This window comes from Xyrauchen texanus, chromosome 23 (assembly GCF_025860055.1).
Source record: "Xyrauchen texanus isolate HMW12.3.18 chromosome 23, RBS_HiC_50CHRs, whole genome shotgun sequence".
NCBI classification, from domain to species: domain Eukaryota; kingdom Metazoa; phylum Chordata; class Actinopteri; order Cypriniformes; family Catostomidae; genus Xyrauchen; species Xyrauchen texanus.
In genome coordinates, this window is record NC_068298.1 from 28115054 (window position 1) to 28133076 (window position 18023).

General features: G+C 43.2%; 1 protein-coding gene across 1 annotated transcript in view; it reads right to left on the bottom strand.

The window, feature by feature from the left end:
• Window positions 1-16927, bottom strand: part of LOC127617045 (alcohol dehydrogenase class-3-like) — a gene marked incomplete at its 5' end in the record, with an annotated part of 29780 nt that extends 12853 nt beyond the window's left edge. The window contains 7 exons of the mRNA XM_052088916.1: window positions 2848-2983; window positions 3290-3543; window positions 3653-3909; window positions 4024-4111; window positions 4908-5049; window positions 10363-10464; window positions 16919-16927. Coding sequence (XP_051944876.1) covers window positions 2848-2983; window positions 3290-3543; window positions 3653-3909; window positions 4024-4111; window positions 4908-5049; window positions 10363-10464; window positions 16919-16927 — 988 coding nt within the window. The remainder of the gene's footprint in view (window positions 1-2847; window positions 2984-3289; window positions 3544-3652; window positions 3910-4023; window positions 4112-4907; window positions 5050-10362; window positions 10465-16918) is intronic.
• Window positions 16928-18023: the final 1096 nt, after the last annotated feature.

Here is an 18023-nt window from a genome sequence, read left to right on the forward strand (position 1 = left end):
AGGCATACCAGTCCTGAACATCAACTAAATGAAAATGAATATAAAGGCGAGACGCCTGCGCACTGTAACTAATCAAGCATACACAGACACATAGTCTGGGGACCAGGAATAAATAATAAACAAACCTTTAACCTAGTCAGAATATAACATATAACATGAAATATAACATAAATATGCCTTCATTTGGAATAAGTCGGTAAATGTACACACTTATTTTCTCAAATACCCCAGAACAAAATAATAACATCCATCACTTGTAATATATATTTATATATATATATTTATAAACACTAGTTATACCTGCTGGAAAGTTCTACACTACCTTCAAGTTGTTACTGCCCAATCTTTCCTCTATCTTATTTTTATATTGCAATTTAGCCTTCTTGGTTTCTGCTCTGACCTCCTTAGTTGCCTCCCTAATTTCACGCTCATTCCCATTATGAAAAGCCCTAGGTTTTTTCATTAACACTTGTTTCAGTGAGCTAGTGACCCATGGCTTATTATTTGAATACACTTTGACATACTTTTTGGGAATAATAAAATCCACACAAAAAGAAATATAACAACATACAGCGTCAACAAGCTCATCAATATCAGCAGCAGAGTCAATGAAGACAGACCAATCGGTGCAATCAAAACAACCTTGTAATTTCAGAACAGACTCATCCTCCCAGGTCTCAATCTCTCTAGTTTTGACATCCCCCCTTTTAAGCATAGGTCTATACACCGGGATGAGATTAATAATACAGTGATCTGAGGATCCTATGGGAGCCAGAGGGGAGGCTTTATAAGCCTCTTTAATTGAACCATAGCACTTGTCCAAAGTTTTATTTTTCCTAGTTGGACATGTGACATATTGATAAAAATTGAGGGTTTTACTCAGTTTACAGTTATTAAAATCCCCCATAAGCAGACACGGGGCATCCGGGGAAAGATATTGAAGTCATTGAGTCACTTTGCGAATAATATCGGCAGCAGTTTGTGTGTTTGCTTTAGGGTGAATATATATTACAGTCACAAATATCTGGGGAAATTCTCTCGGGAGATAGAACGGGCGAACGGAGATGGAAAGCAGTTCGATGTCAGAAGTGCATATCTTTTCCCTGACGGTGATGTTCCTACACCACCGCTGGTTTATGTATACACACACACCACCACCCTGAGATTTCCCCGTGGCTTCTGCGTCTCTATCCAACCTGACAGGTGGCCCAAAGCCGCTGATTGAGAAATCCGTGTCGGTGTCTTTAGACGACAGCCACGTCTCACTGAAGGCCATAATACAGGCGTTCCTGTATTCCTGTAAATAGTTCGAGTTTGCTTGAAGCTCATCAGTCTTGTTTCTGAGCGACTGAGCATTTGCGAGTATTATTGAAGGGAGCGGAATACGGCGTATTTTTTGTCGTTTTAACCGAAGTCGGACGCCACCTCTCCTTCCTCGCTTCCTCTCTTTGCGAGAGTTTTTGCGATCATTTCCAGGAGACCTGTGCCTAGAGAATGTCTTCAGATACAAGCGGGTCCAGATATATATTTCCCATACACGGATTGTCCCATCGCATCAAACATTCTCGAGAGTATGTCCTTACCGGCTCACGTTGCTGGCTGCGTTCGCCTTGGACATAGTAAATCCATAAAGTCCATAAGATAACAGCGTAGTATATCTCCATGGCGACTGTTTGAATGAACAATAATATCTAGTACATTTCATCAAACAACGAATCAAAAACAGGAAACTTACAGCACTTCTAACAACAAAACGCAGACAAACAAACACACTTGCTGCTTGTCGCCACAGCAAGAGTAGCGCCAAAATCCTCTCTCTCTGTACAGAGAGGTATTATTAATAAACAACAACAACGCTGTATATATGACACTGTCGTGTATTTTGAAAACGTTAAGTGTAATTATGAAAGATAAATGACAAAGAAACACATATTTAAAGGAATGTATTTTTTACCTTGTTATAACAACTCCAATATTTAAAACATCGTTTCCCTTTTAATGGTAATTATGGATGAAAGACATTACAAACAACATCTCTTTTAAATAAAACATAAAGCTTTGACTTCTTAGTTTTACACTTGTGCTCGTTTTCTAATGACCTGAAAGACTTCAGAAGACATGACGATGTTTCCGATAATGCCGCAATGGGTGAAAGTTGCCTTAGGTTGTTCCTGGCAGGGTAGCCTTACAAGCTGCATATGGTTAGGATTAAGGTGGGGATGGGGTTAGCGCATCTGCCCACCATTTTATGGTGCATATTATAATTGAACATTACAAATTAATATTGAGCATATTATTTGACATTTTCAGGTTTTCTTTCTTATGGAAGATATTTATTTCTATAACACAAAGAAAAAATTTAATATCCATTTTAAATAGTTTTTTCATACCCATGTTGTTGTTTATGACTGATATGCCACTGGTTTTAATTTGGTTGATAATTGGCTGATAAATATTGGTGGCTGATACATCAGTGCATCCCCATTTTAATGAAGTCTTCCTCATTAGTCCTTCAAATATAGCACATTTAGATTCATCAATTCACATTTCACGTTAATTACATCAAACATAATTGGACAAGATTTTCAGTCCGTTTGGCACAAAAGGCTATTGTATGGCTTCAGAAGACTTTGAATAAAGGACACAAGTCATAAACCACCTTTATAATACTTTTATCATGCTTTTTGGTCATTTTGGACAAAGAAAAAGTTTCCATATACTTTCATTATATGGAAAGGAGTGTTCAGTAAAAGAGTGTTTTAGGGAAAAAAGAAAGTCATAGAGGATTGGATATACATGAGCATATTTTTTGGGGGATAAACCATTCCATTAAAAAAATACACCCACCACCAAAGGCTGTGCCTTTCCATGTACGACCTGTTACTAGCTGGAAAGGCCGGGTGGAGATTTCTTGACCTGCCCCGGCCACGCCAATGATGACACTGGTTCCCCAGCCTTTGTGACATGCCTCAAGAGCAGCTCTCTGAAATCCAAAAGAAAATTGACAGTGTTGATTAAGCCATATATATAATTAGCCTGTTATGCACTTCATAACAAGTACACATTATTATGAGTCACCATGGCAGCATATCAAGTACACATTATTATGAGTCACCATGGCAGCATATCAAGTACACATTATTATGAGTCACCATGGCAGCAAATGTTTTTGAGGAAATGATAACTGCAACTGGACTGAAATCTACAGTATTACAGTAGACATTTGGGTGGCTGTATTACGCAGCTTTGGTTCATCCCTAACGGAATGGATATTGTTTCTGCAGCTTACCATAATGCCAACATTGCCGATGCATTCAAAGGAATAGTCAACTCCTCCATCTGTCAGCTCCACCAGCACATCCTGAATTGATTTGCTGTGGTCTTTAGAGTTCACAAACTCAGTAGCTCCAAACTTTTTGGCAATTTTAAACTTGTCTGGATTGATGTCAATGCCAATGATCCTGGTGGCACCCTGTGACTTGCAGCCCATTATGACGGCGAGGCCGACAGCTCCCAAACCGAACACAGCACATGTGGAGCCAGCTTCAACTTACCAGGGTGAGCATGAAACTGTTGACTAAGGGATTTTTGGAAAAGCAGCAATACGCAAATATAAACAAATACATACTAATTTATCCTAAATAAAGTAAACGAGTAGCTGGATCAGAGCACAGAAGCAGCATGCAGACCTTGGCAGTGTTGAGAGCTGCTCCATATCCAGTGGAGATGCCACAGCCCAGCAAACAGACTTTGTCCAAGGGAGCATGTTCATCCACTTTGGCCAGAGAGATTTCAGCCACAACGGTGTACTCAGAGAAGGTGCTAGTACCCATGAAGTGGAAGAGCTGCTTGCCTTTACAGGTGAACCTAGAGGTGTTATCGGGCATCAGACCCTGACCCTGGGTCACCCTAAACAAAATGACATCAGAAAGGAGTCTCTACAAACCAAAATTGCTTGTAGTTGTGCAAATTAGTGTGGACATTGAAGAGATCTCTCGTAAAGGAAAACCTTTTTATAATTACCTGATCTTCTGACACAAGTTGGTTTTGGGGTTTTTACAAAACTTGCATTCTCCACACTGGGGCACATATAGTGGAATGACAGTATCACCTTGAGAAAAAAATTAGACTGCTAAAGATTGCTGCTCTAATAATTCTCACATTTTGAAAACATATCAATTTAAAGGAAGAGTTCACCCAAAAAATCTCATAGTTTACTGACCCCCATGTCATCCAAGATATGTATGACTTTCTTTCGTCTGCAGAACACAAAGATTTTTAGAAGAATATCTCAGTGACCAAAAATTTGAAGCTCCAAAAAGCAAAGAAAAGTCAGCATAAAAGTAATCTGTAAGACTCCATTTGTTTAATACATGTTTTCTGAAGCAATCCAATACATTTAGGATGAGAACAGACCAAAATATAACTCCTTTTTCACCATAAATATTGACATAAGCAGTCTTTTGAGATCATGATTTCAAGCTTGATTACACTTCCTAGTGCAATCTAGCACTGTGCATGCGTCAAACACTAGGAAGTGTAAAAAAGCTTGAAATCATGATCATGCCTAGAGACAGAAATGGCAAGATGTACAGTGACAAATGAGTTACATTTTGGTCTGTTCTCACCCAAAACCAATTGAATCACTTCTGAAGACATTAATTATGGAGTCATATGGATTACTTTTATGCTACCTTTGTGCTTTTTAGAGCCTCAAAGTTCTGGTTTCCATTCACTTGCATACTACAGAACTACAGAGCTGAGAATCTCTTCTCAAAATCTTCATTTGTGTTTCGCAGAACAAAGAAATACACACATCTAGGATGGTATGAGGGTGAGTGAATGATGAGAGAATTGTAATTTTTTTTGTGAACTATTCTTTTTGTTCAGAGGCTATTTAGACATGCCTGGTTTGAATTTGGTGACCCCTTCCCCGACACTCTCAACGATGCCTGCCCCCTCGTGACCAAGGATGACAGGAAACAAGCCCTCAGGGTCACTTCCACTCAGAGTATAAGCATCAGTGTGACACACACCTGAAGCATGAATCTGAAACATACAACCATAGTTGTACTTTGAATATCAACAATTTTTTTTTCTATGACTTAGTGAAATTGCTTTCTAATAAAGAACACACACTTCTACTACTCTACGACAGCAGTACCAAAACTGAACTTCCATGCAACTGCTTTGTGTAAATCTGTCACATAACATGGAGCTTTGATAGGGTGATGCTGCGACCCAGATTGTAAGAGCTTTTAACAGACCTCAAGCAATTAAAATGAGAATCTTGAATATATAAATTATGCTGCACAAGAGGTTCCCACTGATAACCAAGACAGATCTACAAACGTCACACACACACACACAAATCATAATCATCTTATATTCATTTTAAACATTAAAAAACAAGTATTTAAAATAGCCAAATTCTATTACACACTAATTTCAGCTTGGTAGTGAAAACCTCACGTTTCAAGGTCTGAATGGTCTAACTTGGTATATACAGTTGAAGTCAGAAATTTACATACACTTAGACTGAAGTCATTAAAACAAATTTTTTAACCAATCCACAGATTTAGTGTTAGCGAACTATAGTTTTGGCAAGTCGTTTAGGAAATCTACTTTGTGCATGACACAAGTTTTATTTTTCCAAAAACTGTTTACAGACAGATTGTTTCACTTTTAGTTGACTATATCACAATTCCTGTGGGTCAGAAGTTTACATACACTAAGTTAACTCTGCCTTTAAAGCAGTTTGGAAAATTCCAGAAAATTATGTCAATCAGCTTCTGATAGGAGGTGTACTGAATTGGAGGTGTACCTGTGTATGTAGTTTAATGCCTACCTACATACTCAGTGCCTCTTTGCTTGACATTATGAGAAAATTAGTCAAGAAATTAGTCAAGACCTCTGAAAATAAATTGAGGACCCGATTCATGGGAGCAATTTCCAAATGCCTGAAGTTACCACGTTTATCTGTACAAACAATAGTACACAATGTAATTAGGGATGCACCGAAATTTCGGCCACCGAAAATTTTGGGCCAAAAATTGAATTTTTTTGTTTTGGCTGAAAGAGAAAAAAAGGCCGAAAATATGAGCCGATATATATATATATATATATATATATATATACGCCTCCCTGCCCCTCAATGTTCAGGTTTCACTCTCGATCGATCTAGCCATAATCACGGCGCTACCAAGAAAAGGCTGATGTCAGCGGTGTGGAAATTCTTCAAAGCAGTACAAAGGTCAGGACCCCCCCTAAAATACCATTAAAATATGTGTATTGTAAATAATATAATGACATATTCTTAAAATAATTGTTTAAGAAATAAAATACAAATGCAAACGGGGCAACAATCAAAAAAACCTTGGTGTCCCTTCAAAAATTGCTCTGAGAATTGTTATGTTTATTGTCCCCCTCCAACATTTTGATGAAATTTTCGCTCCTGCACGTTATACGTTATTCAAGGACCGAAAGCAGTTGCGGAACACAGACGATCGCTTCACGCTCATATTACACAAACGCGACAATCCTCTTGATTACTGGCGCGTGAACAAAGGATCGCTTTCCATTGCTTGCGTGGATTGCAAGCAGGTATTTATCTGGCAAGCACCAGCACAGAGAGAGAGACTATTCAGTGCAGCATCTCATGTTCTTGATGAGAAACCTGACACTTTTATTTAAATAAAAATTTGTTTAGCCCTGCAAAACTTTGTTCTTCACTTGTGGCTACTTACAGTTGAGGTTGGTTTTAGTTCTATTACTGCTGTTTTACACAATAATTTTATATTAAAGTGGAAATACGTTTACATAAACAGAATAGAGGCCCTCTGCCGTTCTGTGTTCTGCCTGTTGTTTTCATTAAAATGACTGTGTAGCATATGTTAACTTTTTGTATTTGCAAGATGCTAACCTAGAGCTGTTAAGTTCATTACCTGACTGCTGTTTTGCATATCATTAGGGTTTTCTAGAACCAAGAGTTTTCGGTTTTCGGACCAAGTGCATCCTGAATTTTCGGTTTCGGCCCAGAATTTTCATTTCGGTGCATCACTAAATGTAATAGTAAACATCATGGGACCAAGCAACCATCAAACCGCTCAGGAAAGCGATGCATTCTGTCTCCTAGAGATTAAGTTAGTTTTGTGCGAAATGTGCAAATCAATTCCAGAACAACAGCATCTTCACAAGGTCTTTGTTGGAGGAAACAGGTAGACAAGTATCTATATCCACAGTAAAAAAAGAGTCATATATCGACATAACCTGAAAGGCTGTACAGCAAGGAAGAAGCCAATGCTCCAAAACGGCATAAAAAAGCCAGACTACAGTTTGCAAGTGCACATGTGGACAAAGATCTTACTTTCTGGAGAAATGACCTCTGGTCTAATGAAACACAAATCTAACTTTTTGGCCATAATGACCATCGTTATGTTTGAAGGAAAAAGGGTGAGGCTTGCAAGCCAAATAACACCATCCCAACCGTGAAGCATGGAGGTGGCGTCATCATGTTGTGGGGGTGCTTTGCTGCAGGAGGAACTGGTGCACTTCACAAAATAGATGGCAACATGAGGAAGGAAAATTATGTGGATATATTGAAGCAACTTCAAGACATCAGCCATGAAGTTAAAGCTCGGTCACAAATGGGTCTTCCAATTGGACAATGACCCCAGGCATACCTCCACAGTTGTGGCTAAATAGCTTAAGGACAACAAAGTCAAGGTATTGGAGTGGCCATCACAAAGCCCTGACCTCAATCTGATAGAACATTTTTGGGCAGAACTGAAAAAGCATGTGCTCGCAACAGTGGCGGCTGCTGGTCTTTCAAAGAGGGGAAGCTCATTTTAAAAGGGGAAGCCTACATTATAAACTTATTTAAAAGTAAATTCTGCCCTACTTGTTTGACTGTTTCATTATGTTTAGTCACTTGAATGCGAGCACATTCATTGATTGCATGCTCAACCCTGATCCTGCCCATGCAACTTAATCTTGCACATGCACTCACATGTTCATTGCTCTTTTCATGTCTTTTATATGCCCTGTCAAAGTTAGACAGATCTCCAAACCCCACTTTTGACCAAACAACACATCCGTGAGATGGTTTCATCAAGAGGCATGGCCAGCAGTACATTTTATTTGTCACAGCACTTCCAGTCAGCCAGCTAACTTTGTCATACCAGGAGAGCTGAAAAGACCTGTTATTTTTCCCTATTTTTTGCACTAAATCAATCTTAGGTGTTGATCTGCCCTGCTGTTTAATTCTAATTTTTTCCTCGTAAGGAAGACTTTCAAATGGCTTCGCCAAAATCAGGTCGACAATATTAGCACCGTCTGCCATCGTGCGCAGTTTCACCCGTACAACGCTAGCCTAGCCTACTGTATGAATGAATGAATGAATGAACGAACGAACGAACGAGCAACGAACGAACGAACGAACGCTCTGAAACAAAAATATATTAAACTTGGTAAAACTGAAACAAGGAATGTGGTGTATAATTGTGTGAAATGTATTATGCAAATTGACTAGCAATTTCGCCAAACAAATATAAAGAAATAGGTTGCAGCAGTTTGTCTTTCGACTACACTTGAGAAATCCGCGATGGGACTGAGCGTGAAATAGCTTCAGTGACTTCCTATAGTACAGATTCGCTGTCAATCAAAAGGAGATGCAGTCTTTCGACAGATCCTCCAATCATCACGCGGAAGCCCGGAGTCCGGGCCAACCCACTCCTCATTCACCCCCAGAGACGCTGAGCGTCCGTGGGCAGGACATAATCGCAGCATTTATCCAATGACCGTCTATTTTCGAGCACTGAAAAAACTGTTCAGAGCAGCCCCATTGAAGTCAATGGACGCTCGGATTCAACAGGGAAATGCACTGACGCTACGGGAATGTATGAGAAGTAAATCGAGTCAGCCGATCTGCTATATGTAATATAGCTGATTCTGAACGAACTCGTCTTCGAGATGAACGTGTTCTAATGCATTTTTAGTCAATAAATTGTTTACACAATAGTACATATTTGACCATTATTTTTTTGACATTATAGGGGAAGCTGAGCTTCCCTTGCAGTCTTAAAGAAATCCCCATTGGCGCGCAAGGAGGCCAACAAACCTGACTCAGTTAAACCAGTCCTGTCAGGAGGAATGGGCCACAATTCCAGCAACTTATTGTGAGAAGCTTATGGAAGGCTACTCAAAATGTTTGGCACAAGTTAAACAATTTAAAGGAAATGCTACCAAATATTAACACATTGTGTAAACATTGTATGTAAACATCTGACCACTGGGAATGTGATGAAATAAATAAAAGCTCAAATAAATAAATTCTACTATTATTCTGATATTTCACATTCTTTTTCAGAAAATTCAAAACAAATGTATTGCTTCACATATTGAACATAGAAAAACAATACATATATACACAGAATCAACAATTAACCCCTCCACCTCCACAACCCCACCCTGGCCCCCAACAACATCCCAGTGTTCGTACATTATTATAGACACAAAAACATTTCATAATCGAATCGTTACCCTTTGAATCGTAGTCTAATCTAATAGTGAGGCCAGTGAAGATTCAAACCTCTAATACATAGACTATAAATTAATTGCCAACAAAACCCTTCATCAGCCAACTAACAAGGATAATGCATCTATGTTAACTTCTGCAGTTAACTTAGGATGGACTTCAAAGACATCAGTCATTAATTTTACAGTTTATACAAAATCCCTTAACACTTACTTAGTTTGATATTTTAAACCATGACTTGCACTATACGTAAATATTATTGGCATTATATTCATAATGTTAGCCAGAGGGGAACTGGCCCCCACAGTGAACCTGGTTTCTCCCAAGGTTATTTTTCTCCATTAACCAAAATCATATGGAGTTTTGTGTTCCTTGCCATAGTTGCCTTCGGCTTGCTCACTGGGTTTCTAAATAGTATGATTATCTACTTATTTTTAAACACAATTCAAAATCGTATTTTATAAAACTACACAATGATGATTCTAAGACATAAATATTACAGTTTCATTTTCTGTTAATGCATGATTTTCTGTAAACCTGCTTTGAAATTATGTGTGCTGTGAAAGGCTATACAAATAAAAATTACTTGAATGTTTTCTACGATTAAATGCCAGGAATCGTGAAAAGCTGAGTTTAAATGTATTTGGCTAAGGTGTATGTAAACTTCTGATTTCAACTGCAGATACATATGTACTTTTTGTCTAAAAGAAACAGATCAAACTGGGTTCTAAGTTTGACTCGTCAAGTGATCTGCAAGTGTCTGTGCAGTGTGCACACCACGTAACATTTGTTTTAGCCAAGAGGTAATGTTCAGATTAATTGTTCACCTTTACTCTGACTTCATGGGCTTGGGGTGGAGCTATGTCCACCTCCTCAATGGAGAGAGGCTTGCCAGCCTCCCAGGCTACTGCTGCCTTGCATTTGATCACCTGATGAAAAAAAAAAAATTTTTTTAGAGATGCTTTGGAATCTCCTTTTCCTCTAAAACGAAGTTTATAAGATACTGCTCTGAAAGTTTTTATGCAGATGCATTAAGCAAGACAGTTACACACAATACATCATATTTTGAAAGTGTCATGCAATATAGTTCAATCTCATTAAATCTGTCCATGTGCTAAATCACTTACGTGCATGCTGGCTTAAAATATGTGCTAAAATGTGGTGAAACGCTCTATTGCCATGGATTCAAATATCAGGAATTCAGATTAACAGGATGATATTCTACGCACGCGCTGTCATGTAACAATAATACAGTAAACAAGGACAACGAAAACAGGTCAAAACAGCAAATGGATCTTTGTAGTCATAAACACAAATACAATATGCACAAGTGTTGCTACATATTTGTTACTATTATTTTGTTACACGGGAGTTAGCACGAATAGTGCAAAATTGCGTCCATTAAACTTCATATATTAATGGTTTGTGCTCTTCATACCATGAAGGTATATTTCGCCTGACAACTTATTTTCCCCGTTGTGTCCATGCTTTTCTTCCACCGCGAGAGAGAAAGAAGGGGGTGTGGCAAACTGAAGAGCTCTTCTGCTAATCAGGAACAAGAAAGTGGCCATGCTTGAGCATACTACATTTTTTTTATCAGCGTACGTCAACGCTTTGGCCCGTTATTGGTCGGTGGCTAAATTATAGCTTTGCGGTACAGATACGTAATGAAAACAGATGATAGTTAGATACAGCAGCGGAAATGTGTGTTTTTTTTTTCAAAAGAGGTTGTACAATGGCATGTTTAAAAGTTTTAGGGACAACCCCTGTTAAAAGGCTATTATTAAATATATCAGTTTTCACTCAAACTAGAAACCCAGTTAACACATAACGTTCCCCTAACGTTAGTTTTTGGTTCCCGTTTGGTTATTTTTTTGGGAACCAAATACTAACGTTAGGGAAACGTTGTTTTTAGGTTTTATTTTTATGTAACCATAAAACAACGTTCCCAGAACGATGCAGGGTGGTTACTTTTGAATAACATCAAAACAACTTATAAAGAACGTTCCCTAATGGTTATTTTTAAGTTATTGTTTTGCAAACATAAAACAACGTTCCCAGAACGTTGCTGGAAGGTTATTTTTGAATAACCTCAAAACAACTTATAATGAACGTTCCCTAATGGTTATTTTTAAGTTATTGTTTTGCAACCATAAAACAACGTTCCCAGAACGTTGCTGGAAGGTTATTTTTGAATAACCTCAAAACAACTTATAAAGAACGTTCCCTAATGGTTATTTTTAAGTTATTGTTTTGCAACCATAAAACAACGTTCCCAGAACGTTGCTGGAAGCAACCTGGTGTTGTGTAAATTTTTAACAACAAAATTACCCCATTGTAAAAATGCAATGAGTGAGCAAACCTTTACATGAGATTAATGTTTGTCCAAAAAATTGTCTTTTTATTTTTAAATTGTGCATTTATGTTTCAACATCATTGTGCATGTTTCTGTGATTTTTTTATGACAAGTTATCGTTTTTATAGTCTTCCCCATTCATTTCCCATTGTGTCATAAAGACCCGAACATCCCGAGTGTCTTTTACAACATAGGCCAACACCCAGATAGGCTATTGTATTTTTATTTTTTACATTTCTAGTAACTCCCTCGGCCGCTCTATTAAAAACACTGCACATTTATTTATTTATTTATTCAGTCATTTAATGCCGGGGTACAATAACGAAAGGTATTTTAGATGTATACATAACATTTTTTTAAAAAATAAGAAAATATATAAAGTTTATAAAATTACATAGTTTATAAATTATCACTCGCGTGGCAAGCCCGCGAAAGAATGCAGAGGGCATATAAAGCTGCGGTCAGTGCCCTTCGCCCACATAGCGGACATCTCTTCTGACATCTCTTCTGACTGGATCACCACGGACGACTGAGTTCCCTCTCGAGAGGTCTCTCCTATTGCATAAGTAGCTTACAAGTACTTACAAGTGTTCGCCTCTTTAAGTAAAAGAGCAATTTTCGAGGCGTTGTTCCAAATGCCTTTAACCTGCGCCTCGTGCAGAGGCCCTCTTCCTGACGGGGACCGTCACGTTATCTGCACTCGCTGCCTGGGACCTGACCAAGCAGAAGCTGCTCTCATTCAGGGCGGATGCCCCGAATGTGACTCCCTGGGCCTCGCCGAGCTGCGCTTCGCTTTGCCGCCTTCGCCGCAAGCGAGCCTGCTTCCACCGTGCTGCCGTCTCCTCCTTTCGAGCCGCGCAAGAAAAAGCGCCGCTCACAGAGGCTACCAGAGCACGCGGAATTCAGTGACGTCACGCCGGGCCAGTCCCCGCGTGCTTCACCACTACCCAAGATCTCCCCGCCGGCAGTCCATTTCACGCAGGCGGACCAGCACCCCTCCAACAGAGCGGTGGGTCTCGTCTCGTTCGGCGCGTCAGGGGACGACGGTGAAAAGGATGACAGCCTTTCTATTGACGCTGCATCCGACGACTGGCCGGGCTCGGCCTTCGACCCCGCGCCGTCGACATTAGCGGACACGAGCACGGGCACCAGCATGGACTCTGAAATCGTCCGCATCCTGCCCAAAGCCATGGAAGACCTCGGACTCGACTGGTTTTCTCCGGAAGAACCCGCCCGCAGCCGGCTGGACGAGTGGTTCCTGCAGGGGCGCCGGCAGGCCCCTCGATAGAGACCCTCCCCTTTCTTCCCCAAAGTTCACGACGAACTCACAAAGTCGTGGAAAGCCCCGCACTCTGCTCGCCTGAAGCCTTCTTTCTCTTCCTCGCTCTCCTCGGTGGACGGCGCAAGAGAAAGAGGCTACGAGGGAACCCCGCCCCTCGAGGAGGCTGTGGCCAACCATCTGTGCCCACCCTCCACCGCTGGATGGAAAGCCAAAGCTTCTCATTCCTCGAAGCCCTGCCGATCTACATCAGCTCTCGCCGGCCGCACATACGCCGCCGCCGGCCAAGCTGCGTCAGCGCTTCATTCCATGGCTGTTCTACAAGTTTATCAGGCCAAACTTCTCCGCACTATGGATGAGTTTGGACCTGAACCTGAGGCTTTCAAGGACCTGCGCAGCGCCACTGACGTAGCCCTGCGAGCCACAAAGGCCACCGCCCAATCCATCGGCTGGGCCATGGCTAACCTGACTGTCCTTGAGTGCCATCTGTGGCTGACGCTAACAGAGATGAAGGACGCGGATAAGGCGCCATTTCTTATCATAAGGCGCCTATCGCTCCAAGCGGCCTGTTCGGACCGGCGGTAAAAGAGTTTGCTGAACGCTTCACTGAAGTTCGGAAGGATTCGCAGGCTATGCGTCACTTCATGCCCAAGCGCTCCAGCTCGTCTCAGAGCCGCCAGAGACCGCCTCAGCAGCAGCAGCGAGCCAGGGCGGCGCCTCCCGTCTCCCAGCCAAAGAGCAGACCTGAAACGGATGCTCGACGCCGCTCGCATTCCGCTAACCGAAGGATGCCGCCTGAGCAACGGGGTCCTCGGCCCAAGATCGTGCTGAACCCGGAGCCTCGTAAGTCTTCCTAGCAATAGGAAGAAAAAGAGAGAGTGCGTGTCTCGCAAAAGCCGGATCACTCTCTCCAAAACATGTGAAACATTACCCAGTCCCCTTACAGGCGGCTTGAAATGTCTGTACAGCAGTCAATGGGCCAGTCACAGAACTCGCTCACCTGCAATCAAACGCCGTTTTAACGGCAACACACAGAAATCACAAAAAGAGTCATTTTCTGCCTGTGTCACTAAGGGGTCACATGTCCACACTAAAGTGCGCATTCCCACGTATCAATACTGTTCAAACAGTGCCGAATACTTCCCCAGCTCCAGCTGGACGCACCATATATGTAGATCGTGTGCCTATTGTCATGTATGCACCACTACACGCAAGCACTGTTCCCACAGTTATAAACACTTCCCCAGTAAAAGCGGGAAATACTATAAAGGTAGCGGCGTGCCTGCTGTCCTGCATGCACCCCTACACACAAACACTGTATGCATAGCCAAAAACCCCCGCCGCGAGCGGAGGCTTTATGAAAGTGGCGGCGTGCCTACTACGGTATATGCACCCCCACCCATAAGCACTGCCCATACAGTTTCAAACAGTTCTCTGTCTCATGCCGCAAGCATCACAGATGCGACGCGCGAGCCAAGAAACTCCCCGCTAAGAGCGGGAAGCTTTATGACAGTGGCGCGCGTGCCTATTACGATGTATGCACCCCCACCCGAAAACACTGTCCATACAGTTTCAAACATTTCTCCAGCTCATGCTGCGAGCATTTCGGAGATGGCGCGCGTGCCTGTAATCTCACACGCACCCCTGCACTCGGCACTCAACAAGGCTGCTCAGCGCGCGCCCGCGCCTCTGACAGCTGTAAGCTCAGTGTTAGCACAAGGCAATTTGCCAGCATATTCAGCCCATAGCCAGCATTCAGCCCATATCTGTGCGAGCAAAAGCCTGGGAAAAAATCCCAGACATGCCGAAATGGGTTTTGAACATAATAAAACACGGTTACTCGCTTCAATTCACTCGCAGACCACACCGCTTTTCAGCGGTGGTCGAGACGAAAGTGAGGAGAGATGTGTCACATGTTCTACGCACCGAGGTGCTCAAACTAATAGAGAAGGGCGCTATAGAAACTGTTCCTCCCTCTATGAGCGAGGCAGGTTTTTACAGCCGCTATTTTCTCGTCCCGAATACGATGTATGCACCCCCACCCGAAAACACTGTCCATACAGTTTCAAACATTTCTCCAGCTCAAGCTGCGAGCATTTCGGAGATGGCGCGCGTGCCTGTAATCTCACATGCACCCCTGCACTCGGCACTCAACAAGGCTGCTCAGCGCACGCCAGCGCCTCTGACAGCTGTAAGCTCAGTATTAGCACAAGGCAATTTGCCGGTGGGTCCCATACGTCACTGCGACACGCCCCCAGCCAGCATTCAGCCCATATCTGTGCGAGCAAAAGCCTGGGAAAAAATCCCCGACATGCCGAAATGGGTTTGGACATAATAAAACACGGTTACTCGCTTCAATTCACTCGCAGACCACCCCGCTTTTCAGCGGTGGTCGAGACGAAAGTGAGGAGAGATGTGTCACATGTTCTACGCACCGAGGTGCTCAAACTAATAGAGAAGGGCGCTATAGAAACTGTTCCTCCCTCTATGAGCGAGGCAGGTTTTTACAGCCGCTATTTTCTCGTCCCGGAAAAGGACGGTGGCCTCCGCCCCATCCTAGATCTCAGACATCTGAACAAAGCTTTAATGATTCGCTCGTTCAGAATGTTAACGACCAAACATATCCTCGCGCAAGTTCACCTCGGGGATTGGTTTCTATCAGTGGATTTGAAAGATGCTTACTTTCACATTCCGATAGCGCCTCATCACAGGCCTTTTCTGAGATTCGCTTTCGAGGGACAGTCATACCAGTACACAGTACTACTATTCGGCCTATCATTGGCCCCCCGTACATTCACGAAATGTATGGACGCAGCACTTTCCCCCCTGAGACAGCGGGGAGTGTGAATACTGAAATACCTCGACGATTGGCTAATCATAGCACAATCAGAGAGTCAGTTAACGATGCACAGATCTTGGATTATCAGCCATCTAGAATGCCTGGGTCTGAGAATCAATTTTGCAAAGAGCGTGCTATCCCCCAGCCAGAATATCTCCTTTCTGGGAATAGTGCTAGACTCAGTGCAGATGACGGCGCGCCTCTCATCAGAGTGGAAAAGCGCCTACATATAAACTGTCTGGAAATGAAAGCGGTCGCCTTGGCTCTCAGAGCCCTGCTTCCGTACCTGAAAAACGAACACGTCCTGGTCCGAACGGACAACATGACGGTAGTATCGTATATAAATCGCCAGGGTGGACTCAGGTCGAGCTCCCTGCACTCTATGGCCAGGGAGCTCATCTCATGGTCACAGCACCACTTGCGCTCGCTGAGAGCAGCGCATGTGCCAGGCGTCCTGAACCAGGGAGCGGACATGCTGTCCAGAGACAAGGTTCTCCCAGGAGAATGGTCTCTCCACCCCTGACGGTTCAGTGGTTATGGCAAACCTTTGGCAAGGCGGAGGTCGACCTCTTCGCCTCCAGGGAAAATGCGCACTGCCCCTTTTCTTCTCAAAGAGCACGGATGCGCTCGCCCAAGTCTGGCCGAGCCGCCCCTTGTATGCTTTTCCCCGATCGCGATGCTACCTCAGGTCATCAGTCGGATCAGGGAAGTGAAATGTGCAGTGCTCCTGGTAGCCCCTCTCTGGAAAAACCAGACGTGGTTTCCAGAACTGATGCAGATGATGCAATCTGCCCCATGGTCGATTCCGCTGAGGCTAGACCTCCTCAGGCAGGCCAACGGGATGATTCTTCATCCCCGCCCCGATCTGTGGGCCCTCCATGCATGGCCCCTCAACGGGTTCCCGAGAACCTCCCCAGTGGAGTTTTGAGAACCATCACGGAGGCGCGAGCGCCCTCTACGAGACGCTTATATGCCCAAAAGTGGAAAGTGTTCAGTGACTGGTGTGATACCAAGAGCTTGAACCCCAAATCTTGCGAGATACAAAGTGTACTCACCTTTTTGCAAGAGCTGCTGGAGGCGGGCCGCACACCCTCCACGCTCAAAGTCTATGTGTCTGCCATAGCGGCGTCACACAATCCTGATAAATGGACGTTCATTAGGGAAAAACGACCTAATCATTTGTTTCCTAAGAGGCGCTAGGAGGATGAACCCCCCTCGCCCCCCCCTCGGTGCCGATCTGGGACCTGGCCACGGTCCTGGACGCACTCAAGAGTGCCCCGTTCGAACCTCTCCGAACCGTGCACCTTAAACAGCTCTCGCTCAAAACTGCGCTCTTGCTGGCGCTCGCCTCAGTCAAGAGAGTGGGCGACCTGCACGCGCTGTCATCAAGTGCTGCTTGCCTGGAATTTGGACCTAACGACTGCAGAGTTGTCCTTAGGCCAAAGCACTGGTATATTCCTAAAGTGCTCTCCACACCCTTCAGAGTACAGGTGATATCTCTGGCAGTGCTATCGTCCCCAGCGGACGAAAGCGACGCTAATTTACTCTGCCCGGTCAGGGCGCTCAGAGTATATTTGGAACATTCTGCCCCGTTCAGACAGACGGAACAATTATTCGTATGCTTTGGCGGCCGCACTAAAGGTCTCGCAGTTTCAAAGCAAAGAATATCGCGCTGGATAGTGGATGCTATAGCGCTGGCTTATGAAGCCAAGGGCCTTCAATGCCCCTTAGGCGTCAGAGCTGACTCTACGAGGAGCATGGCCTCCTCGTGGGCGTGGTCGAGTGGGATACCCATTGAAGATATTTGTGCGGCGGCAGGCTGGGCCTCGCCTTCGACATTTATCAGGTTTTATAACCTACAGGTCCCCTCATTGCATTCCAACATTCTATCAGCCTGACTGTAGAATGGACTGGAGTATGTATATGCTGAGCATTATCTCCTCCCTTATAGGTCCGTCTCTGACTGACTTAGAGGATTTTTTATGCATATCAATACATAGAAAAATCAGTACAT